This window comes from Mirounga leonina, unplaced genomic scaffold (genome assembly GCF_011800145.1).
Source record: "Mirounga leonina isolate KUSES-001 unplaced genomic scaffold, KU_Mleo_1.0 Mir_168, whole genome shotgun sequence".
Lineage (NCBI taxonomy): Eukaryota > Metazoa > Chordata > Mammalia > Carnivora > Phocidae > Mirounga > Mirounga leonina.
Genome location: NW_023270426.1, coordinates 26,386,081 through 26,412,500, shown reverse-complemented (window position 1 = coordinate 26,412,500; position 26,420 = coordinate 26,386,081). Strand labels below are relative to the sequence as shown.

The following is a 26,420-nucleotide window of genomic DNA, read 5'->3' as shown; positions in this document are numbered from 1 at the left end:
GTAATGTTCTCCTGGTAGAGGCAGATGGCCTTGTGACTTTCAGCTGCTGGTTATTAGTTTTTCATGACATTTCTCAGGTATTCATGATTATTTTGTCTGCCCCCAGGAAAACTGAGGAAGAGAACAGGACAAATATTTTGTTTGAGAGCCACTAAGAGAAGTGATAAAAACAAGATCCTTTCACACCACTCTTTGCTTAGCACAACTGAGCTAAAGTGGTTCTTTTTTCTGGCAAACCCATCCAAAATGTCCTATTTCTTTTCACTAGTATCACCTTACATAATAATCTGTCATCTTTGAAATCTCTGTCCCATATCCAGTAGGTTACAAAGTCCTGTTGTTCATTTGAGCCTTTTTTCCCTAATATCAGAGCATCTACTTGGTCCAGCCCTCGTTCAGCTATGCGCTGCTTAATTATTGCAACTGTCTTCTTCCTGTGTGTCTCTCCATATCAAATACAGGCTCCCCATTGCTGCCAGTGCTACCCTCCTAAGACTACAGTCTGATTTTGTTAAACCTGTGTTGGACATACTTTTTTTTTTAAATCTACCCAGCAGCCATTATTTCAGGAAAGCACTCCTCAACATTCTTTTAAAAATAATCCTGCTCAGCCTAGCCCCCACCCATTCCACTTTGCCACACCTCCCAATATCACCAGAGATAAGCACAGAATCAAGGCCATCTAGATCCATCTGCTGTAGGTCATGTGACTGCCCTGAGACTGAGAAATGACTCATGTGAATGGCCCCATGCTGACCAATCAAAGTCCTCCATGAACTGTCAAGAAAGATACTCTCAGGTCGCCTGGGTGGCTCCGTCGTTAAGCGTCTGCCTTCGGCTCAGGTCATGATCCCAGGGTCCTGGGATCGAGCCCCGCATCGGGCTCCCAGCTTGGTGGGGGGGCCTGCTCTCCCTCCCCCTCTGCCGCTCCCACTGCTTGTGCTCTCCTGCTCTCTTTCTGTCAAATAAATAAAATCTTAAAAAAAAAAAGAAAAAAGAAAGATACTCTCCACTCAGTGATGTAAGATTCACAAACTGCTGAGGCTGAACAACGTGGGACATTCCCACAAAGAAAACAGCTGATATCAAGACAAGCAGAGATCACAGATAATGAGAAGCCAGAAGAAAGGAGTGGGAAAGGCTCCAGCAAAGGTAAAGAGATCACTGGAGCCACCAGATCCTGCTATGCTTCTGCCATCTTGGACTGAGCACTTGTGTGAGCAAATTAATGCCTTTTATTTTTCCTTTAAATTGTTCTGAATGGGGCGCCTGGGTGGCTCAGTTGGTTGGGCGACTGCCTTCGGCTCAGGTCATGATCCTGGAGTCCCTGGATCGAGTCCCGCATCGGGCTCCCTGCTCGGCAGGGAGTCTGCTTCTCCCTCTGACCCTCCCCTGTCTCATGCTCTCTCTCTCTCTCATTCTCTCTATCAAATAAATAAATAAAATCTTAACAAAAAAAAAATTGTTCTGAATGGTCTTCTTGACACTGTGTGTGCAAAAAAGCCCTCACACATACAGCATCACTACTTAGAAACTTTTTTGGGGGTGGCGAGGGGCAGAGGGAGAGGGACAGAGAGAATCTTAAGTAGGTTGCATGCTGGGCATGACATAGGGCTCAACCTCACAGCCCTGAGATCATGGTCTGAGCCGAAATCGAGAGTCAGAAACTTAACCAACTGTGCCACCCAGGTGCCCCACTACTTAGACACCTTAAATAGAGTCTTTTTTTTTCCTGTAGGAAGTAAAACTCTCACAAACTTCTTAGCACAATATTCAAGTTCTTTGACAAAAGGGACCATCTTAGCATTTCAGTTTTAACTCTCCTGATCCAGCCTCAAGCACTTTGAAATATTAAAATAATATTAATAATAAGTTAGTACCCTCTACTATAGCCACCACTGACCCTAACTTCTGCCCCTCATGCTACTTACTGCTCATTTCCTTAATCTGAACTATTCTCCTATTCTTTCCTTCAATACTCAATCTTCCAGATACGGCTTGTATAGGTGACAGTATCATATTTTACATCACGATTCTCATGCATGTGTATTTCCCCCTACCAGACTCTGCAGACAAGGACTGAATCTTTTTGAAGTTTCAGCTCTAGCACCTGACAATCTGCTATAGCAAGCACACACTCCACACGTTTGCAACTCTGATCAGAAATGAAAGACTGAGGGTTGGGGGCGCCTGGGTGGCTCAGTCGTTGAGCGTCTGCCTTCGGCTCAGGTCATGATCCCAAGGTCCTGGGATCGAGCCCCGCATCAGGCTCCCTGCTCAGCGGGAAGCCTGCTTCTCCCTCTCGAACTCCCTCTGCTTGTGTTCCCTCTCTTGCTGTGTCTCTCTGTCAAATAAATAAAATCTTTTTAAAAAAAAAAAGAAAAAAAAAGAAAGACTGAGGGTTGATACCTGTTAGAATCTTAATTCTTCTTTACATTACAATTTCTCAAAAAGTCACCATGTCACTGTACAACCCAGTAATCAAACTTATGGGCAGTTATCCCAGAGAAACAAATTTATGCTCACATTTAAAATCTGTACAGAACTATTTACAGCAGCTTTATTCCTAATTTACCCATATTGTAAAAAACCCAGATGTCCCTCAACAGGTGAATGGTTAAACAAACTGTGTACATCAATACAATGGAATACTACTCAGCAATAAAAAAGAACAAAGTATTGATAAAACAACTCGAAAATATCTCAAGGGAATTATGCTGAATGAAAAAAAAAAGCCAATCCAAAAAGATTACATATTATATGATTCCACTGAGATAATCTTGAAATGACAAAATTAAAGAAATTCACAAGAGATCAGGAGTCGGCAGGGTAAGGGAAGGAGGTGAGAGGTTAAGCAGATGGATGGAGCCATAAGAGGGCGTCACAAGGCATCCTTGTGGTGATGACACTGTCCTGAATCTTGACTGTATTAATATCTTGGTGGTGACATCTTACTGCAGTGTAGCAAGATGTTACTATTGAGGACAGTGGGTAAAGGTACATATAACTCTGTTTTATTTCTTAGAACTGCATATAAATGTAAATCAAGCAGAGAAAGACAATTATCATATGGTTTCACTCATATGTGGAACATAAGCAATAGCACAGAGGACCATAGGGGAAGGGAGGGAAATCTGAAGGGAGAGAAATCAGTGATTCATTAATTACGTATAACACCCAGTGCTCATCACAACACGTGCCCTCCTAATACCCATCACCCTGTTACCCCTCCTCCAGCCCCCTCCCCTCTGAAACCCTCAGTTTGCTTCCTGGGGTCCATAATCTCTCATGGTTTGTCTCCCTCTCTGATTTCTCTCCCACTACATCAAAACTACATCAAAAACTAATGATGTACTCTACAGTGGCTAACTGAACATAAAAACAGAAACAAAACAAAAACTAACCACACTGCAAATCTGAACCAAGAACCAGATTCTCAGTGCAAGAGTACCTCACAAATAATCATACTCTCAAACAAAATATCTTACTGTAACTGGCAACAGAATAGGGTTTTGCCAACAAGAAGCAAGGAGCTCTCTAGAAAAAGAGACAGGTAAGAGTCATTCTGGACAATATGAGAGAGGAGATTTCTTTACATACGAAAACTATGTTCAGAAACTGGATGGCAAAAAAAAAAAAAAAATTAACAAGAGAAGTATTGCTGCCCAGACAATGAGCAGGGACCCTAAGTGATAGTCCATCTCTACAAGTGACGGCTGGGCTTCCATGGGGATGAGTAACAGCCATTGATATGTGAAATCTGATCTGTTTGCCATTTAAATCCATGTGACTCACTGAAGCTGGCTGCATTCACATCTAAAAATATAGGAAACCTGCAGCCTAAGCAAATTGGCTCATTGACGCATGGGGTTTTGATTCAAACACTACACATTTGAAGACAGTGGTTTTATATTTATGTCAGCTAGCTGTAAGGGAGGTTCTGCTCCTCAAATGCCAGAGTCTAGGTAGAAATCTAGATGAGAAGAGGATCACAAGAATTATCTGCTTATATACATGTTATCTGGCAGTCACGTGACACCTTTTTGGTAACAGGGAACATGAGATCTGAGGTGCTCTGCAGGCTAGAAGGATGCCCTTCCTTGGGAATCGGGTGTGCCCCACTAAATGCCTGTCTCCGAAGAGGACAGTGGAGTCATAAGCTATAAATGACAGAGTAGGGTGTGGTGGTCACATGAATGACTGAGCGCCACTTGGATTGGCAGTGGCTGAGTCTACAAACAGAGGGTGTGGTGCTTTGGCCCTGCCATTTTTTTTGTTTGTTTTGTCCAGTCCACTAAGTATCTCTTCCAGTAATGCCTACAGCCGTAACAACTGGTGAGTGGGGCAGCTGATTTCTGGGTGTTCCCTCTTGGACACCCAATTCCTTCCCAAGAGGCTGTTCATATTCATGGAACCAGTAACTTTTCAGAGGTGCCCCCTTGATCCCACTGGGGCCTGCCTGGCCCAGCCACTGTTGCACTCACCCATCAAGACGCTGAGCAGCTTCTGCACTCTGGAATTGACCCCCACAATTCGGTAGAGCCCTTGCTCATTGATCCCTGAGAAGAGAAACAGTGATGATTTAATTAGAGGCACGTCAGAACACAAGTTAAGCCAACCCAGCCAGATGCACTTTTTTTCATTTTTCTCGGTCCTTCTAAAACCCACTCTAATTAAAGTCCCCTGTCACTCAACTCTGCTCTTAGCGAAGGAGTGGGATTTGGTGCAGCTGTCTAGGATTTCACGGATGTGCTGCACACTTCAGCCCTTGTGTTAGTTCAGTTCAGTCAACAGAGGGGAAAGAAACCTTCCTCTTCTCTTGCCAAATGCAGCATCTGAAGAGTTTTGAAAGATGCCAAATACATACTTTTAAATATGTTACATTTAACCAATTTTTCAATTTAAAAAGCCAAAACTGACATGAGAGAAAATTCATACTGTAGAAAAGAATAAATGCTTTATAACCTATTTTCAAATACAGAATAAAAATACAGAGGTGTGAGAGCATTTTTAATTTTGGACAATGTTCACCAAGACTGAGAAATTAGGAAATCCATTTATTGGTCATGTAAACATTCTTTATGAAGAAAAAGGAAAATTATCTTCATTCAACCCAAGTAAATGTGCAGGTGAACTAGAAGGGGATTACCTAAACACCCAAAGAACCAAAAACTAAGCCACCTTATTGCTTTGTTCATTTAAGTGCAAGGATTGGATCACCGCTATACCATCTACAAAAAGGGACCATTTAGACCAAGTGATTGAAGAAATGATTTTTCTGTTTAGCCCTAGGCCCATCATACCCCACACCTTTCAACTAACTGGTCTCCTGCTTCCCATCTTATTCCCCTGATGTCCATTTTTCAACCAGTAACCAAAACGAACTTCTTTAAGTATGTATCAGTTCAAATCCTCTCTTTACTCAAAACTTTCCAATGGCTTCCCATTGCATTTAGACCATAATCAAAACTGTGGCCCACGAGGCCCTGCAGGATTAAGCACAGGCCACTTCTGCATCATCAACCACGTTCACTCTGCTCCAGCTACACTGGTCTTCCTGTTTCTCCCACACATCAAGCTTGTGCACCCAAATCACAGCCTCTGCACAGCTGTTTCCTCCACCGGGAACATGCTTCTCCCAGATCTTTTTATCATTCAGGTCTCAACCGAAATGCAACCTCTTCAACCTAAAGCATCCCATGACCAACACTACTGGCTGGTCCCCTACCCTCTTTTCTTTGTAGCAAGTAACAATATGTGAAATTATCTTTCTTTTTTGGTTTCTTGTTTGTCATACTCCCCACATACTATGATATAAACTCTAGGTACAGTGATTCTGTCTTCTTTACCGTTACAGGCCCCATACTTAGATCAGTAGATAATACATGACATAATGAATAAAACACTGAGTTATACTCCTTCAGGGCCACCACTTTGGGACCAAAACAAAATTTCCTGAAAGAAATTTGGGAAAAGGCTGATTCTACAGTGTCTCCAACCAGGCCTATGTAGAATTAAGGAATAAAAAGAAGTGGTCTAGAATGATAGGATGTTATAGCTAAAAAGGACCTGTAAAAGCATGTACATCAGCCTGCATGGCTTGGCGACTAGGAGACTGTGATCTAAAACTAAGGGATGGGCCCTAAGCTACTTAACGGCAGAACCATTATTCAGTAACATGGTGGCTTAAAGGGCTTGTCCTTTCTGAAGTGTCTCTACTTCTTCTGTGCTTGACCTTTCCTGGAACTGGATACAACCCTGTCTCCTGCTGGACGATGATTAACGAACCCCAGAAAATATGGGATGTCTGTTCACCTCTGGTCACCACAAATAATTATATACATACATGCATTCCAGTAGGAAAATAATCACTTCCTTCAAGTATTTATGCTAAAATGGCATTTAACTCACATTGTCCTCTTTTCCTTTTTGTGTCAAATGAAAACTTTCTTACAAGTTAAAACATATCATTCTCATCTTCATTTTAGAGCAGGAGGGGACAAAGAGGCAGAGGCTAGGACACCAAACCACTGGTGACCTTGTTCTTCCTCTACTACTTATTATGTACATTTTCTGGCTTTATATCATAAAAAGCTGTCCTCCTGAGCCACTAGTCTGCATTTATCACAGGCTCTGTGAAGGGTTTTAAATGATTCCACTTCCCTATTGGTTTGGCTGCTGAGAGCTCAGACAAAGAGGTGGCCCACCTCAGGCAAGTGGATGAATTTCACAGTGGAGGGGAGGGGATTTTTGTTTTGAACTTACTTTTGGCTGCATTTTTATTATGCCTCTACTTTTGTTAACCCTGTACCTCTTATTCCTCATTCTTTTCTCTTAGAATGAACAGAAAATTAAAACACCTGTTGAAAAACTGCCTTAGTAACAGACAGTTTGAAAATTCAGAAACTGCAATTAAGGCAAGTAGATAAATCAAAGGAAGACAGTAAGAAGAGCGGGGAGCCCCACTGATGACCCGATGATACCTGTGCATATATGGATCTCCCTTTCCCCCCACCACCCCCAGAATGCATTCATACTGTGCAAGCTGTTCCGTAACTTTCGTTTTTCACTTAATATGTAATAATGAAAACTTGGCATGTCAATAAATGTATTTCCCTGCAGTTTTAGCGATTCACAGCTTTTTACTGCATGGATGTACCACTAGTGATTCAACCAATTTTTGAAACATTTGACCAGTTTCTGTTTTTCACTTTAACACCATTGTGTAAGCAGCTTTGTGGCTCAACCTGCCTGTGTCCTTATTTCCTCCAGATCAATTCCCAGAAATCTCACCTATTTCTACTTTATATTCTCTGGCTCTATTTCACTTCTCTTTGCAAGCCGCCTTAACTCTTTATTGAAGGAAGGTATAGCAGAAATAAGCAAACATTTAAAAAGTCTTAGAGCACATTCAAATAACTACTTTGGAAAGAACACTTTCTGACTGGGTAGGAAGAGTGGCTCATACAGTTAAGATTTTTTTCATCCCCTTTTACTCAATCCTTTATATATTTATATTTTATATTTGTAATATAATGTAATAATTATAATAGAACTCTTACTAGTTATGGATCCTACTTTAAAAGATAAAACTTCTTTCAATCAAGTGAAAAAGATTAATGGGTTGAGAGGCTGTGGAATAGTAAGACTCACATCTTTAACAATGGTTCAAACCAAATCCACAGCAAAGTTAGTTAACAGCTTTTCTCAGGAGTATCATAGATCAGAGTACTCAAAGCTCCCAACTGCCAGAACTGAGAAATCTCCTTTGGGTCAACATCTAAGGATGGGAAGGAGACCACTGGGATGAATCAGCTTCCCTGATTCCTAAAGTCCTGCTCCTACAGACCCAGGAAGTGTCAATGTACAACAGGCAGGGCCTGGCTACAGCACTGCTACAGGAAACCAGGAGCCTGACCCCTTCTGCCCACCTGGATAGTCACCAGGGACTGGCTTTTCATAGCATGGTTCTTAACCTGGCATCCACAGACCCCAGGAGTGCACTAGAGAATTCAGAGTGTCAATGAACTTAGGCAGGAAAACAATCACGCCTTTACTTTCATGACCCTGTCACTGAAATTAAACATTTCCTTCCATTATGATATAAGCAATAAATCACAGCGTTAGCAATACCTGTGACTTGCTCAGAAATCAGTTATTTTCATAACACACTGCGACTTTTATAGACATCTTGAAATATCAGGACAGCTGACCCTTGATCAACACGGGTTTGAAATACACAGGTCTACTTACACATGGATTTTTTTGTTTCAATAAACACAGTACAGTACAATCAATGTGCTTTATGATCTTTTAATATTTTCTTTTCTCTAGCTTACTTTATTGTAGTATTATAGTATATAATACATGTAACATACAAAATATGTATTAATTAATTGCCTATGTTATTGGTAAGGCTTCTGGTCAACAGAAAGCTGTTAGTAGTTGTTTGCAGGGGAGTCAAAAGTTATATGCAGATTTTCAACTGCACAGGAGGGTAGGGGGTTGGCACCCCGAACTCCTGCATTATTCAAGGGTCAACTGCATTTCCAAATTATGCCAGTTATCAGACCTGTGTCTATTACTTATTATTTAAAGTGGTAACAAAGAAACACATGTACTATTACATCACAACTAGGTCTTTCAATATTTTAACTGAATTCCAGTAACTAGACTCCTTATTATCCTATGTATTTGACACGTATGTCTTTAAAACATTCTACTAATCAGCCAAAGAGGTTGATGACACCAAATTGACTGAGAGCCCCTGCTTCAGAGCAACACAACTTGTAGAAACACACTAATAATGGCACTTGGGGAGTTAATGAGTCACTTAAAATCGGGAAACAGGTAGCAGGTCTGACACCTCACCAGATGTGTGACCTTCACTGAGAACAATGCCATCTGTTGAACGACTTTACCTCTGGTTTCCACAGCGTGGATGCATTTCCTGATTATGCTGAAGCCAATGCTGTCCAACTGTGCAGCTGAAAGAGGAAGACAGGGGCAGTCAAGTTGCTGGCCATGCACACCAACCTCAGACAAGGTCTGGCAGACTCAGGATCAATCAGTCCCATGGTTTGGCCACAGATAAAAATGATTTAAAAAAAAAAAAAATCAGCAGGCATTCACTGAGAGATTACCATATGCCAGGTCCAGTTCTAAGTGCTTTGTTTATATTATCTCATTTAATTCTCATGGTCACTCAGCAAAGTTATCTTCTATTTACAGTTGAAGACACTGCAGCATAGTGATATGTACTTTGCCAAAGGAATAGTAGGCATCCTTTAAATCGCTTGTTCTGTTATTGTCAGGAACTGTTGGACTAACTGCTTCCTGGCCTCCTTCAAAAAGCATAAATTAAGTGGCACAATAAATGTTAGATAAGTGCTTTACATAGATTATTTCAGTTAATCCTCGTAAATCCGCTAGGCTGATACTAGCATTAGCTCCATATTATAGATGAGACAACTGAGATTTGGCAAAGCTAAATGTCTTGATCAAAGCTGCAGAGCTAATAGGTGGGAGACTCACTCCAGAGCCTGTGAAGACCTAACTGCCTTAAATATGACCCTGAATTAAAGAGAGAAGTCGAATCCTGCTCAGGTGATTAGAAAAGAAGGAAAAAATGGTAAAAGGAAAAGTGACCTAAAGGAAAATTAAAGCAGCCTAGAACAAAGAAGTTACATGATGAGTAAGCATAAGGCAGTAGAGCCATCCTGTGTGGGATCTGTCAGCAAGTAGTAAGAGTTTTCCACCTGCTACAAACGCCACTAATGTGACTCAGAAAATTAACGATCAAATAGTAGCAACCTTTTCCACAGCCCAGAACCAATTTCCAACCTGGCAGTGAGGCTGGGAACCCACCAAGATTTGTCTCCATGTTTTGATTACCCAGTGAGAAGATGTGGATGGTAACTGTTAAGATTGGGTTCACCTTTTGAGCACCTTGGGACATCAGGGCAAGACATTTTACAAACTCATGGGTCACAGTGGAGAAGAGAATGGTAGAAAGTAGGAAGGGAAGTATTTTTAAATAATTTGTCATCATCTTGGGCAAGAAATAAACTTGTAAAATATGAGAACTATTGAACTCATTCTTTGATCTAATCCAAACAGAACTTTTCTCAAAAAATTTTTTTAAGTTTTTAATTTTAATTCCGGTGTAGTTAACATATAGTGTGATATTAGTTTCAGGTGTACAATGTAGTAATTCAACACTTCCACACATTAGCCGGTGCTCATCACAACAAGTGCACTCCTTAATCCCCATCACCTATTCAACCCATTCCCCCACCCACCTCCCCTCTGGTAACCATCAGTGTGTTCTCTATAGTTATGAGCTTGTTTTTTTTGGTTTGTCTTTCCTTTTTTTCCCTTTGCTCTTTTCCTTTGTTTCTTAAATTCCACATGAGTGAAACCATATGGTATTTGTCTTTCTCTGACTTATATGCATTAGCATTATACTCTCTAGTTCCATCCATGTTCTGGTAAATGTCAAGATTTCATTCCTTTTTAATGGCCAAATAATATTCCTGTGTGTGCGTGTGTGTGTGTGTGTGCGCGTGTATGCCACATTTTCTTTATCTATTCCTCTATCGATGGACACTTGGCTGCTTCCATAATTTGGCTACTATAAATAATGTTTCAATAAACATGGGGGTGCACCTTGCTCTAATTCTTTATGTATATGAGTGAACTTACATCCAATGAAGATAAAAATCCTTAAGAAAATCACTGCATTCCTCAAACTAAAAAGGAATGCTGATTTATTAAAAATTCTCTTCTCAAAGGAAACAAAATAACTCTTATTCTTACCGACATACTTATCACTTACTGATACTTATTTTAAAAACATTTGGTCTCTAGGATAGTCAGTAAAGTACCAGAAAAGGAGGAAAACAGTATTTCTCTTCCTGGAGACTACCTGCTATACAAACCACCGCTCTTATTCTCTTAAAGTTGTAAGGAGTCTACTAACTTACTCTCATGCTTTTTCTAGTATAAACCAAGTATTTACTCTGCAAATCATGCAGTACAGAGCTTTCTGACTCAAAGCTGCCAAGTCAGATTGAAATCAGTCTTCCAAATGAAACTCAATCAACTCATGCCATAGACTTTTCCCAAATTTAATAACAAACTATGATACACAGGCTAAACACCTGTTAAAATCTAGGCAAAGATTATTTAAAATAAAAGTTTTACTGAGATATAATTCACATACCATAACATTCACCCATTTAAAGCTCAAAATTCATTGGTTTCTAGTATACTTACAAAGTTATGAATCAGGCACCATTATTTGATTCCATAACATTTTCATTCTCTTCCACATAAAACTTCATACACGTTAGCAGTCACACCCTATTTCCTGCCTTCCATCAGTTCCTAAAAATCAGTCATCTGTTTTCTGTCTCTATAGATTTGCCCATTCTAGGCAAGTCATATAAACGGAATCACATCATACAAGGTCTTTTGTGTCTAGCTTCTTTCACTTGGTATAATGTTTCCTAGAGACATGTATGTTGCATATCGATACATCATTCCCTTTTATGACTATGTTGTCTGGATATACCACATGTAATTTATCCATTCACTGATTGTTGTTTCTACTTTCTGGCTATGAAATGCTGCTAGGAACATCTCTGTGCAAGTCTTTGTGTGGACATATATTTTCACTTCAGTTTATACCTACAAGTGGCATAGCTGGATTACATGGTAACTCTGTGCTGAACGTTTTGAGGAACTGCCAACTGCTTTCTAAAGTGCTGCACCATTGTGCATTACCACCAGTGATGTATGAGGGTTCCAACTTCTCCACATCCTTGCTGATATCTGTTATTGTCTTTTTTATTATAGCTTTCTTAGTGGGAGTGAAGTGGTATCTCATTGTGGTTTTGATTTGCATTTCCCTAGTGACTAATAATGTGGGGCATCTTTTCATGTGCAGGGGAGGATATTCATTCCTTTATACAGTAATCAGAACAGAGCCTACTGGAAACTATTTGTCAGAAGGGAAACTAGTTTTTGTACTTAAGGAGGTTTCCAAAACATTCATAACTATGATTCAATAGTCAGTTGAAGCCTTTTAGTTCTTCTTTTGAGAGGTGATCAACGGAATTTATGCACAGGGATGACAGCTGAAAAAGTACCACCATTTTGCACCATCCTCTGGGGCGCTGCTGAGACGGATTCCAAGCTTGGATGCTTTAAGAGTACATTTGCGGCATGATCTTGTTCTACACATGAATCAACATCTATCTTGGACAAAAAGTATTTTGCTTCCTTTACCCCATAAACAGTGGCAAAAGTTTTGAAAGTTTGAAATAACCTGGCAGCTGACAGTGACAACCCCAGTAACCAAAAGATACCTGCTCATAAAGCCATCGGCATAACTAGCAGAAGAAATAAGGGCAGAGCTAGAGATAGACCTGCAAGGCCAAATGAGTCCTTGAATGCAAGAAGCAAGATCCTTTCCTAGGTAAGTAATAGCTAATGGAAAAGAATGCAATGGAACCTTCCAAGTATACCCAGAAAAAATCGAATTCCACTAACCTACACTAATTACCATTACTTCTTTTAGAAATTAACAAAGCAAACTGCCCCCCCTCCCCAAATCTCTCAGCAATTCTCCTTTGGTTTTCCCAACATTATTAAGTTCTTTCATTTGTTTTAAACCTGCTAACTCCTTTTCTTGAAATAAATCTTACACAGACATTACACATTAAGGCCTTACACATTACACATGTAACATAATATTAGTATATATTAGTTGTCTGAGTTCAAAAGTATAACACATTTACATATTACCAAGTCAAAGGGAGTTCAAGGTAACTCTGTCAGCCTCTAGTTGTTCAAGTTGCATTCTGATGATAATTATTACAGTTTTATAGGCAGATAACACTGTATTAAGAAGTGAAATTCATATCAAACAACAGTTCCCAACAAGGAACTCATGATACACAATCATTGCTCTAAGTCTCTAAACTGAAACTGGTAAAATTATTACATTGCCTGCTGCCCTGGGACATCCCTGTTTGTCCCTGTGTCTCTAAGGCTATGCCACCCACAAGCATGCACGTATACACACGCATGTGCACGCGCTCACATATACACACACATGAAGTCTGACTTCTATTCTGAACTTGAATTCCCTGCTGATGTCATGATTACGTTACTAATGATTAACAACTGCTTTATTATTTAACATGTACAGAGTACTACTAATGTAATAGCTACCATAGTGCATACATAACTAGAGATCATTAGTTCTGATCTCTGCCCAGCAGGTACATAATCTAAGTTAATTGAGATCGCCTCTGCTGAAAAGCAAGTTCCCACTAAAAGGTTTAGAACATGATCACCACCGAACAGAGTTTGTTAATGACAGAAAAAGTCTGAGCAGACTGCCAGATGGAAGAGGCTGTCCTTAATCCCCTGAAGCAGGTGATTCAGCTCTTTTACTGGGCCAAGGCTCAGAAAAGGTCAGGGATTTATTTGCAATTTCTCTATCCTTATAATCTCCAGGAATAATCTCTCATTAAATATCTACTAGGCTTGCATTATTCCCTTAATTTGACTTGCAATGAGTTGTTGCAGGACCTGTAGCTCCTAGGCCTGCCATCCACTGTCTTGCAGCTAAGGCCCGAACTGGCTTCTCTTCCTCCCTCGGCCTCAACTTCAACTCTGCCCAGGATTCTGCACCAGGCAGCCCAAACAGCTTTCATATGATGACTGTCAACAGAGCTCACACCAAATACCCAGGTTAACCCGCCAAGTTAGAAATCTATCACCGTCGGGTACCTGGGTGGCTCAGTCGTTAAACGTCTGCCTTCAGCTCAGGTCATGATCCCAGGGTCCTGGGATCAAGTCCCACATCGGGCTCCCTGCTCGGCGGGAAGCCTGCTTCTCCCTCTCCCGCTCCCCCTGCTTGTGTTCCTGCTCTTGCTATCTCTCTCTCTGTCAAATAAATACATAAAATCTTAAAAAAAAAAAAAAGAAAGAAAGAAAGAAATCTATCACCGTCTTAATTTTCATTTCAACTTTTAAAGCCTTGTTTGTCTCCTTTTAGAGGAAGGTCACACACGCCTATTTTCTCAAAGTTCTATGGAGAACACAAGAACACTGAGAGTTGGGTTGATGCTCAGTCAGCTCGGAGGGTCTTAGGGCAGAAGAGGGAAGAGGATGCTTGGCAGACCACTGGGTATTATGCCTAGGGTACGAACTCCAAGAGCAGGGAGGCAAGTTAAATCCAGGAACAAACAGTTTTACTGCAAAGGTCTTGAAACAACAACATAGTATATAAGGTTCAATCCAATGACGTTCTTGCCTAAAAAGAGGAGGCTTGCCTAAAAAAAGGTGGCCAGGTGGAGAGACATGCTCTACAGCTTCTTGCACCAAATGCTACCTCACCTGAGATGTTTTCCCTGGCTCTTTCCACCTTAAAAGAAAATGAAGTGTGTAGGTGGTACAAAACCCTTTGCACTCCCCCTCTTTCTTACCCTCATATCCAAATTATCACCAGGTCCCTCAATTTCGTCTCTCTCCATCTTCACCACCACCATCCTGGTCCTGGCCTCCGTCATCTGTTACCAGGACTGCTGAGATGACCACCTAACTGGTGTCCTCATACGTCCTATGGCTCCCTCCAGTCTATCCTCCACATTGCAGCCCCCCTGATCTGGACAAAACCAGACCATGTGCCCTCCCTGTTTAAAATCTCTCAATGGCACCCCACTCTTCTCAGGAAGATAACCCAAATCCTTCACAGGTTTCACATAACCCTGCATGGTCTAGCCCAGCCTGCCTCATCTCACACTACCCCTCCAGACCTAAGCATCCTACCATAGTGGCTTTCAGAGCATCCAACTGACCACACTTTCTCTCCAGCCTTTGCACATACTGTGGATTTCACTTGGAAGCCCACTGGCCAAAGCAACTGCAAATCCTCAGGTCTCCCCTCAAGTGTCAATTCCTCAAAAATGCCCTCCTGATCTCTCCACCTGGTTCACGTCCTCACTGAAACTTGGATATAGCACTATCAACTTCTTCTTCAGAGTATGTAACATAATTGCAAGTTTACGTTTATTTCTGTGATGTTGCCTACCAAACCTGATTTGCATCCATGAAAGCAATGATACATCTTTGTATCTTTGTATGAGTATATCTTTACTCATTGTTTTATTCAATACTCTATCTCTGCCTTTCACTGTCTACTATGTTGACCATTACGTATGATGGGGAGGGTCACTAAGGGGATATGTGGTATAGTAAAAATGACCTTTCAAATTCCAATTGTTATAAACCCTAAGAAAGTAGATGAGTTATTTAAGTTCTAGTGCCTAGATTTTTCATCTTTTGGGAAGATATAAATGTTAAATAAAGATATGAGTGGCCTGACCTATCTACTTTCTTCCTGTATCAATACAAAGAGGTATCACCACCTAGCAGTACGGCCCCAAGAATAAGTTAAAAAGAAAGGAAAAACAAAAGGTGTGCCAGTCAAGCCATGAAACAGAGAAGATAAAACCAAGTTCTGGTTTTCCTAGACACTTGCAGAAATCCTTTGCTTGTCCATCAAGGCATTATCATCACCAAACTGTACATGCACATGAAGCTGGTGAAAACAGAAGGTGCAGGGTTCTTTCCACATCATACTATCTATAGGCCATCTACACAATCAGACAGGTCTGAGGTCAAGGAAAGCCCCAGAAAATAAGAGCATTCTCCCCTAGAGCTGTGTGCTACACAAGAGACCTCATTCTGCAGGTCCAGGAGCCCCTTTACTAAAAATCACTGACCTGCTCTTGCCCTACACCAGTCCTTAGTACTCAAAACATCAAGGAATTTGGCAGTAAGTGGCCAAATCACTAATTCTGAATGGAAGGGACCTTTCCATACCACAGGTTGACTGATGGACATATAGCATGTGAAAACAACTCTCTGGGATATACCCCGAAGTTACCCCATACATGCATCCTGGGAATTCTAACAGAGCTCAGAAGACAAATCCTTTTCCAAAAGAGAGGAACTAATCTCCTGAATTCGTTTCAACACACATTAGAACACATTATCCATTTTCTTAAAGGTGGTATTCAACAGGTTTTTCCTAGCCTAAAAACCTTTCCCCATGAATCTTACTCAACTTTCCTTTGATCAAAAAAAATCTTTCAAGTTTTTTACAGGAGAAATGGAATTTGCTGGAAGTGCTGGATGTTTGCATAAAAATACGAGAACTGAAAGGTAGGGCTCCTGGGTGGCTCAGTTGGTTAAGCGACTGCCTTCGGCTCAGGTCATGATCCTGGAGTCCCGGGATCGAGTCCTGCATCGGGCTCCCTGCTTGGCAGGGAGTCTGCTTCTCCCTCTGACCCTCCTCCCTCTCATGCTCTCTGTCTCTCATTCTCTCTGTCTCAAATAAATAAAAAATAAATAAATAAAATTAAATTAGAAAAAAAAAAAGAGAACTGAAAGGTAAAGGAAGTTACTGCCCCAGTTTTAATGTGGATGGATACAGGAGATTGTCTGGAATGACTATGAGCAGGCCACCATTTCATGGATATCTCCAGAGGCATGTTCTCACCTCAGAAATTTACTCAATTTCCCGATGTGCTTTGCTCTTTAAAGTCTGGCTTACCTCGCTCATTCTGAATTTAATCAATTTCAACACTATTAAAAGCCATGAAGAGAAACACCCACATTGAATTAAATACCAAATCCATCTGGAGAATAGGTTTCCAACTGGCTCACACACTCGGAAGGGCTCACGTCCTTTCTCCTAATCATGTGAAGACCCAGAGTTGCCAGGCCTTCGTGGCTGTGGCGCCTGGGAAACAATCTTCATGGTGGCAACTCTTAGAAACTTCCAGTGGCACTGGGAAGTTGGCCAATTGCTTCTTAATTATCCAGGTGTGAATTCCCTATTTTGGGGATTACCAACAGCCAGTTTTTAATCTCAGTTCAGCTCCCCAAGACCCCATACCCTGTTCTACTCTGTCCTATACTCTGCTCCCCAGCTTTACATATTCAGAGAGTGTGAACTAACTTTAATATTAACTGAAGTCACGCAAACAGAAGTGGTATGTACTGGAAAGAGAATGATAAACTTTCAAGCCAGACAGACCTGGATTAAATTCTGGTCTCTGCCACCTCTGACTGGTATGATCATAGGAGAGGTGCTTCACCTCTGACACTTACCTTCCTCTTCTATAGAGTGGGGAGAACTCACCTAGGTGTTGCAAGGGTCAAAGGAAATGTATACTGACTTATTTGGTATTTCAATAAATGATCATTAGCAGTATTAGCAACATTTGAATCAAACTTTCCAGTTGATAAAACATTTTTCTATTTTTTTTTTAAGATTTTATTTATTTATTTGACACAGAGAGAGAGAGATAGTGAGAGCAGGAACACGAGCGGTGGGGAGCCGGCAAGCGAGAAGCAGGCTTCCCATGGAGCAGGAAGCCCAATGCAGGGCTCCATCCCAGGACCCTGGGATCATGACCTGAGACGAAGGCAGATGCTTAATGACTGAGCCACCCAGGCGCTCCGATAAAACATTTTTCATACCCAAGTTCATGTTATCCCTACAATAATCCCATGGGGTAAATACTGTTACTGTTCTTACTAATAACTTCTTGCTATGTTTCCCCACTAATGAGCTCAATAAGACATTACTGTTTATAGAATATATTAAAATACTATAGCTTAATTGATTTTCCCAATGTATCTGATAAGTCTTTATGATGAGAAAAGCCAGGCTCACAATGTTAAGTGGTAACAATGACAGCAGTAGCTAATGCTTGCTGAACAAACTGCACTGATCTGGGCTAAGCACTTAAACATACCATGTCCTCATCCGTCATCATCTCTATTATGTAGACAGGAACTCTCAACTCAGATGAGGTTGAGGAAATTCTGGTAAGACTTTGGCCTTAATGAGTGGTGGAACCAGGATTGTAACTCACTCAGTCTGATTCCAGAGCTCATCCCTCATCCCTCATCCACTCCTACTCAAGTTCACATGACCAGACAGGGACGGGGCGGGAAGAGGGAGGAGGTGCTGGGGAATCATGTTTTCTGGATTCTTCCCTTTCTACTCCAGGTGGAGCTCTCAAAGCTAGTAGACAAGAGAAGGAGGAGCATGCTTGTTGCCAAGCAGATTGTGGGCACCCTCCCACAGGTTACAGCCCAGTAGGTTTGAGAAGCACGCTTGGGATAACAACATACTGTATACCAACCAATTAAAACTAGTGTCACTAAAGACTAACAGAAATTATTGTTGACTGTTAATCAGCTATCAATATCTTACCACAGTCCCCATCTGTGGGGGATCTGACAATAGCCATTCACCAATGCTACGTATCTCAATATATAATGTTGCCTGTGTCTCTGGTGACATATGAAACAATTCACAAATATTTTCAGTAGCTGTGTACTTATATCAATGAATATCAGGAATTTACCTGTTTATCACACAAGACATGCTGCATTTAAAAAATAAATTTAAGGGGCACCTGCGTGGCTCAGTCCGTCAAGCGTCTGCCTTCGGCTCAGATCATGATCTCAGGGTCCTGCGATGGAGCTCTGCATTGGGCTCCCTGCTCAGCAGGGAGTCTGCTTCTCCCTCTCCCTCTGCCTGCCCTCCCCTCTCTCTTTCTCTGTGTGTCAAATAAATAAATAAAATCTTTAAAAATAAATAAATAAATAAATAGATAGATAGATAGATAGATAAATAAATAATAAATTTAAGTTAAAAAGAGTGAACTGAGGGGTGCCTGGGTGGCTCAGCTGGTTAAGCAGCTGGCTCTTGATTTTGGCTCAGGTCATGATCTCAGGGTCTTGGGAGGGAGCTCCACGTTAGGCTCTGTGCTTAGCGAGGTGTCTGCTTCTTCCTCTCCCTTTGCCCCTCGCCCCACTCATGCTCATTCCCTCTCTCTAAAATAAATAAATCTTTTTTAAAAAAGAGTGACTTGATTTAAAAAAAAGAGTAGGTCAATAGTAATACAGTTGGTATACATATATGTAAAAAACAGAACAAAACAAAATATGAAGTCAGTGATAGAAAAATAACACATTTGGGAACTACTGTCCCCAGCCAGGCACTACATTGATCCTGGCTGGAAGGACAAGATGGGAAGGTACCATATTCTACCAGCAAGATTTCCTACTTCAGTACAGTCATCCTGGATTCCTTGCTTTCTCTCCCCCTCCAATCCATTAACCAGCCCTGTCAGGCACCAGTTAAAAACACATCCAGAACCCAGATGCTTCTCACCATCTCCACTGCTAATACTTTGATCCAAGCCACCATCATCTTTCGCCTGGATGGCTCTAATCACTAGCCTCCCAACTGCTTCTCCTTTCACCCCATACAGTTTATTCTCAACCAGGAGCCAGAGACATCTTTTAAAAATACACATTGGCTCATATGTCACTTGCCTGATCAACACTCTCCAGGGACCTCTCATGACACTTAGAATACAAGCTTACCTCCTGACCATGGCCTCACATGGTCTAGTCCCAGCCTACCTGACCACTCTCACTCTGGCCTCCTCCAATCCAGTCACCACGATCCTTCCTGACATGCCTTGAACACAGCTGATTTATTCCCTGCACTTCCAGGGTTCCTCTGCCAGCTCCTGACATCCTTACTCCCTCCGTTTGTTCAGGTTTCTGCTCAAATGTAACCTCTTCAGAGAGGCCTCCCTGCTTCAGGTTTTTAGAATGGCTCCCCCTTGCCTTGTTATTCCCTATCCCTTTGCTCTTTTTTCCTCCCAGCCCTTCTCTCCACCTCAAAGTATACTTTTGTTTACTTACTGTCTGTCAGTTTCTCTCACTAGTATAACTCCATGAGAGCAGGGACTTTATCTGCCTTGTTCATTACTGTAGCATCAATAAATATTTCCCAGATGAAGCAACAAATACAATCCACATTTTCACCTGCTGAGACACCAGAAACCAATAGGTAAAAAAAGTCCCCACACTCCAGGAGCCTCGAATGCTGAGCAGCTGGCTGAACACACTGGTACCTTCTAGAGTTCAGGGGCGCTGTCATGAGAAGCACAAGACAAATAGCGCTGACCCAGATCTCATTCATCCCCTGACCTCTAAGCATGAATACAGCACATCGGAACTTTTTTTTTTCCCTAGCCTACCAGATATAAAGGCACCTATCTTCTTTTTCATGGTTTCTGGAGACACACAGAAAAAAAATAAGCCAAGAGGGACATAGAGTAAACAAAGTAACCTAGGTAGCCGGAAAGAGATGAAATCCCTGCCTGGCCTGGAATAAACCTACCAGCTCTCAGCTGAGTCAAGAGAGGCTCTAAGATACCTGTAAAGAGCATTCCAGTTCTCAGCAAGCCACCGCAGCCAAAGTGGCAGAGTCTGGGTTCTTGTATAGTACAGGCTGAGGGCGGCAGATCAGCTTGCAGTAGACTATTTCCTTGTGGGTTTTGACAACTGCAGTCTCCCAGTCCACCTTAAAATTCCCAATCAGGACAGCAGTGAAAGAGCAATGCCTAATGCACCCCGTGGTAATGCCAACCAGCTTCATCAGGACCACCTGTCTCCTACACAAGAGTCTGGACGTCCGGAGAAGGAATTACAGTCCACAGGCCTCAATTCCTTTCTGTCTTGAGGCATGGGTGGTTGTGTACTGATTTCTCAACCAAAAGAAATCGTCACCAGCTTTCTGAAAGAGGAAGTGTTTCAAGCAGAGAACCAATGTCTTCTGCCCACCTAGATCCTTTTCGTGCCTTTACCTACCTGTCTTCTCACTTTGATCTGCCCTAGGAATGGTTCAGGTATTTTTTGGTCACAACAAACTGAGGCAGCAAAGGGCAAGGAAGGGGAGGACGTTCATAATCAGAGGCCTAACGCTGACATTTGCGGCTATAGTCACCGCCAACTGGTTGTGGAAGATGGGCATACTTCGCCTCTCTGACCCTTCTCATCTGCACAGATCAGGTGCTGTGAAAATCAGCAAGGCCACGTCTGTGAAGGCACTCTGAGGAACTGTAAGCAGACTGTCTACTTTCATGCTTTTATATGAATAGCCTCTGGTTTGGGGTAATGACATTATTGATAACAACAACAGCAGATAATAACATTTAATGACTGCTTAGAATACCAGGCACCACCGACCTAAGGATTTCCATCCTAATCCCATTTAATCCATCCAACAATCCAATGATGTAGGTACTAAAGCTATACTGGTATCACAAATTAAAAAATAAAACAAAACCTGAGGCCTGGGGAAATTAATTCCCCAAGGTCACACACCCAGTAAGTCAGGAGGCTGGGATTCCAACCCATGTATGTAATAATATTGCAGAGCCCACTCTCCCAACCACTACTCAACATTTATCCCCACTGTGGGCAAGAGGACTTGATAGCCTCCGCTCAATCTTGCACACACTGAACACTCTAATAAGGGTGGGAAGGAAAGACCCTGAGAGACCACAAGTATGTACTGAGAAGGAGGATTCAGTTTTCTCATCTGTAAATGGGGTCTATAATACCATCTGCCTCATAGGGTTCTTATAAGGAGCAAACAACATAACATATATCAAACCCTGAGCACACTACCCAGTAATGAAGTATGTGCTCAATAAACATTGATCGAGAGCCTTGAGGAAAATCTTTCAGTCTCTGCCTCAACAACTCCTTGCACTGGACTTTAGAACTTAAAGACGCAACCAGAGACCTGCTCACTGTTGCTTGGCTGAAGCCCAAACCAGAATGCCAAGGGGTGGTTCACACCTGCCCAGGCCATGGTCTGCTGTTGATACAGAGCCTACACTTCTAAGAGAAGGAGGGATATTAGGCCACAGCAAAGTCACACCATAGCTGCATCTATCATTCTAAAGTTGGCTGGGAGAGAGGATGGCTTGGTAAGTGTCACTTAGGACAAACAGAAAGGCTTCTGAATATCTGGGCTAGCCGGAGGAACACCATTACCAGTCGTGTCCTTGAGGAACAGGGTCTCACCAAACAAAATGGCTGAGATCCCATATAATAAAAATCTCTGAGAGAACAAGCTGTCCCTTCCCCTTTCTCTCTTTCAGCCAGGGTTATTCTCAAGCCAGGGCATTATAGCACAACTGGAAATAATTTGAGTCCCATGCGGGACACATTCACTGTGTTGCACACATCAAGTCATAATGGAAAGCGAAGTACAGAAAACCAGCCCTTGAGAGAGCGAGAATTATACCATCTTGCCTGCCCCTGGCTCAGAAGATAAAAGTGGTAGCCACAGAAACCTGCCATAGCACTGGAGGGAGGGGAGAGGAGAAAGCAAAAGGGCCCAGAGGAGTGGGGGTGGGGGGCTGGAAGGGAATTCAGACGAGGGAGAGAGCCAGTGCCTGTCTCCTAACAGGCCTGGCCTGGAAGGTGTGGATGGAAAGCTGAAGGGGAAGGTGTACTCAGCTGACTGCCTCATGGGCCAGCACTCAGGAGGTCAGGCCGCCATACCCACTAATGCTTCCCATCCTTCTCAGGTTTAAAAAGGGAAATGTTCTATTTATAAGCCGCTGACCAGTGGAGACCTGGCAGCCACTGGATGGCTCTGATCCCACAAGGATCCTGGTTACCCAGTGGCTGCCTTTTCCTGCCTCTCAACTGTGGGTGTTCTAAGAGCAAAAGGCCGAAGGTGACTGAAAGCAAAAGGAAAAAGAAAATCCTCTTTTCTGTCCTCTGCTGCTTTCATGAGAATGTTGGACTTTAAGTAATGTCTGATGGCTTTAAAACCTTTTCAAAATAGTGACCCATATGATCCCATGAAACCTTTCCCTACTATCTTTAAGACTAAATCTCTTTTTCTGTTTTATAGATCAAGGGAAGCTGAGGCCCAGAGATGAAGGGAATGTATAAATCAGAGGCAGAACAACAAGCAAGGTAATGGTGCCCTCCCAGCTCCTCTCCTGGTCTTTAATCTTGTCCTCATGGAACAAGAAAAGCCTGGATACAGCACCATCAGGGAATGTGACTGAATGATGGCCTAGAGAAGGACAGATATGTGTAATAGGAACCAAGCAGCTTTGGTTGTGTTGTCCAATGCCTGCAGAAGGGCAGTCGGCCATGTTACAGTTCTGTGCCTCGGAAGCTGCGGAATCACTGACACACACTGTCTTTCAGCGTCTTGCAGAGCATGTGAGGAACCACTGATGGTTCTAGTGAGGAGGCTCGCTGAGAAGCAATATGGGATGGCCCCTCAATAGCAAAGAGCCAAGAAGGTTAGGTGTTTGAGGCCGATGATGAAAGGCCTTCCAGCTCCTGTGTGTCGGTCACATAATGACAGGATGGCAAAACAGAGGAAAGACTTCATACATATCGAGAAGTGGAGGAAGGAAGTGGGGAGTGACCTTGGCAATCAAGCAGACTCTGGTTTGAACGTCAGCTCCACTAGTTCTTGACCATGCTACCTGGACTTCTTAAAGACTAACGCTCATTTATGAACTTGGCTGTTGTGAACAGCATTTCCACTAATGTCAACCATGGACATACCACTTTCATGCTGCCTGTCATAACTTTATCCCATCTTAAATAGCTTAATACAAGGGTAAGTTTTTAAAAAGTAGTCTAAGGGGACTCCTGGGTGGTTCAGTCAGTTAAGCGTCCAACTCTTAATTCTGGCTCAGGTCATAACTTCAGGGCCATGGGATCAAGCCCCACATTGGTCTCTGTGCTCAGCATAGTGTCGGCTTGAGATTCTCTCCTTCTCCCTCTGCCCTTACCCCCACTTGTGCTTTCAGTGTCTCTCTCCTAAGTAAATAAATAAAATTAAAAAAAAAAAAAAAAGTAGTCTAAGAACTGACAAACCCCTAGAGTCTGTGGGCCAGATTTGCCATTGCCTGATTTGTAAATAAAGTTTTATTAGCAAACACGCATTTCTTTTCATATTGTCTACAGCTGCTTTCACATTACAATATTGAGAGTTAAATAATACTGCAAAACTGAATATATTTACTATCTGGCTCTACTGAGAAGGAGGACCGCTGTGCTAAGCAATAACATTTAGAAAACCAGGAGGTTTACATGTTCATGTATTTTTTCCCCTAATACACATGAAAATAAATATATAAATCTAAATGGTAATTTAAAATGTGCATCTGGTATGACCTAAAATGATCTGAGATCCCACTAGTAGTGTGCGTACCCCACTTTGAGAAATGTAGCCATGAGGATTTAACAAACTAACGCTCATAAGGCACCAAGCCTGAAAACAGCAGGGGTGTCACCTGCCACCCTTCGTTCTCCTCCCTGCTCCCCTCAGGAACACTTCTGCTAATCCAGTGAGCTTCCCCCTTCTTATATGACAGACTAATTGGCATAACCAGAGAGAGGAGATAAGAGAGAAGGATAAGAACCAACAGTAATGAGGCATCTATAAAAAAATATGCCAGACACTTTGCTAAACTTCAGTCATCACAGCAGCTTCACGAGACAGGTGTTGGTATTTATCTCCCATTCTACGGAAAAGGCAATGCAAGCTCAGAGAGGTCGCACCCTGACCCGTGCCTCAGCCAGGGCGCCAGCATGCTAATCCACACCACTCCCGCAGTACTCTCCACTGAAACAGCTCTCTCCAATCCACACGGCGGGATCTACCCACAGGAAATTATCTGAGGTATGTGCAAACACTGAGGTAGCAGCATGCTCAGGCTGACACTACTCATAACAGCAAAAATCTGCAGAGGACATCCAAGTCCAATGACAAGAAACAGTTCAACAAATTTGGATATAATCCTATGACAGAGTATTAAACAGCCATTGTAAATGGCATTAGTAAACAATTTTCACGATGTGGGAAAATGCTTGCAAATTATTTAAAGCAGGATACAGAAAGTATATTCAGTATAATGCCAAGGGAATCAAAATACATGTTGACATTGACAAAATCCATATAAGACATCATGAAAAAAAGACAAGAAAGAATTATCTCTGGGGTGGTATTAGAGATGATTTATATTGAATTTCTGAAAACTATTACTATATTTCCTTCATATTTTATAATGAATTCATATTATTTTTATAGTAAGCAAAAATACCTTTTTTTCCAGCTGCTTAAGAGATTCAGGGTTCCCCACCATGTCCCAGTGTAAATGACCACCTGAGTGAGCTCTTGAGCATTACACAAACCCAAAGGATTCCTGTGAAAGTACCAGATTAAAAACAAACTGGAAGAAAAGACGGGATTGACATCTGGAAGCAGAGGAAGTGCTAGATTTCCTTCTTCTGCGGAAAGAGGGAAGGTAGGAAGTTCCCATTTTTTTTTAAGTCTTGCCAGCCTAGCTGCAAGCCCATTCTGAGATCACTCTCCAACCAACTGGCTCCGGGCATTTTGTCCACACGGCAGGTACATGTGCAGATAGCATGACGATGATATGCACCCCTGCACATGATGGGCCATCTGGCCATTGTCTCCACGTGGTCTGAACCTCAAAAGCAGACCACATACTCCTTGGAGGGGTCCTTCCCCCTCTGCACTCACACTGCCCCGGGCCACGGGCACTTCAGAACTTTGAGAGGTATTCACTGAATGCAGAGCTACAGGAAGGCTGGACTCCTGCTGGGAAACCAGGGAAGGGTCCGAGTAGGAGCACACAGGAACACATCAAACAAGGGCGAGAAGCACCGCCATCAACTGCAAGGTCCTCTTGAAAAGCCAGATGGTCGGTATGGAGCTGAGTGCGAAGTACACGAGAAGGCATGTCTGGGGCAATCTGGCCATAGACCTTTGAAATAATCCGATTAACCTATGGAATTTGAGTGAATATTCACATCAGGAAAGTGGCACTGTGGAGTCGAGATCAGGAGACCAAGCTCAGGGCCTGGCTCAGTCTGTCAGCCTTCAGCCTCAAACTGCTGGAGAAGCAGTGGGAGGGCAGCATTTCTGTAAACAAGCTAATCTCTTTAGAGCTAAGTAGGCAGTGACATTTATTATTTAAAAACTTCTAACTTGGAAGAGATCAGCTCACACTAGAAAAGCCTGCCCTTCCCTCACTCTCTTGAGCCGGACTGGAGTTTCCTCTCTGACAAGTTCTCGCCTCTCTAACCATCCCTCAGGTGAGACTACAGGACAACAGCAGCCTTGGCAGAGAAAAGGCCACTTTCTGGCTTCTTCTCCTGATTCCTACGGGAGTTCATCTCAAAGGAGAATAAACCCATTTTCACAAAGCCTCTGGGGAGGAAATCTCATAGCTGCAGTCAAGGGCAGGACAAGCAAGAGGACCCAGAGACTGAGGAGATATGCACTGAGGTGGCACAGGGGGCTGCAGAGAGCGGGGTGGGAGCAGGGGTTCTTGCCCAGTGCAGAGTCCTGTTCTTCCCCATGAGAAAGGGGAAAAACCCATGACAGCTATCAGCAGTCTAGGTTTTTGGCAATGGGGTGTGATCAGCAAAGCAGCTTAGGGAACAAC

General features: G+C 42.4%; 1 protein-coding gene across 5 annotated transcripts in view; it reads right to left on the bottom strand.

Annotated features, from left to right (window-relative positions):
- The window catches only part of ARHGAP26 (Rho GTPase activating protein 26), a 431,503-nt gene that overhangs the window by 173,593 nt on the left and 231,490 nt on the right, over positions 1 to 26,420 (bottom strand). For all 5 annotated transcript variants that reach the window (XM_035014358.1, XM_035014359.1, XM_035014361.1 and 2 more), the window contains exons 13-14: positions 8,922 to 8,987; positions 4,485 to 4,559 (exon numbers count right to left, since the gene is read on the bottom strand). In XM_035014358.1, the coding sequence (XP_034870249.1) occupies positions 4,485 to 4,559; positions 8,922 to 8,987 (141 nt within the window). The remainder of the gene's footprint in view (positions 1 to 4,484; positions 4,560 to 8,921; positions 8,988 to 26,420) is intronic.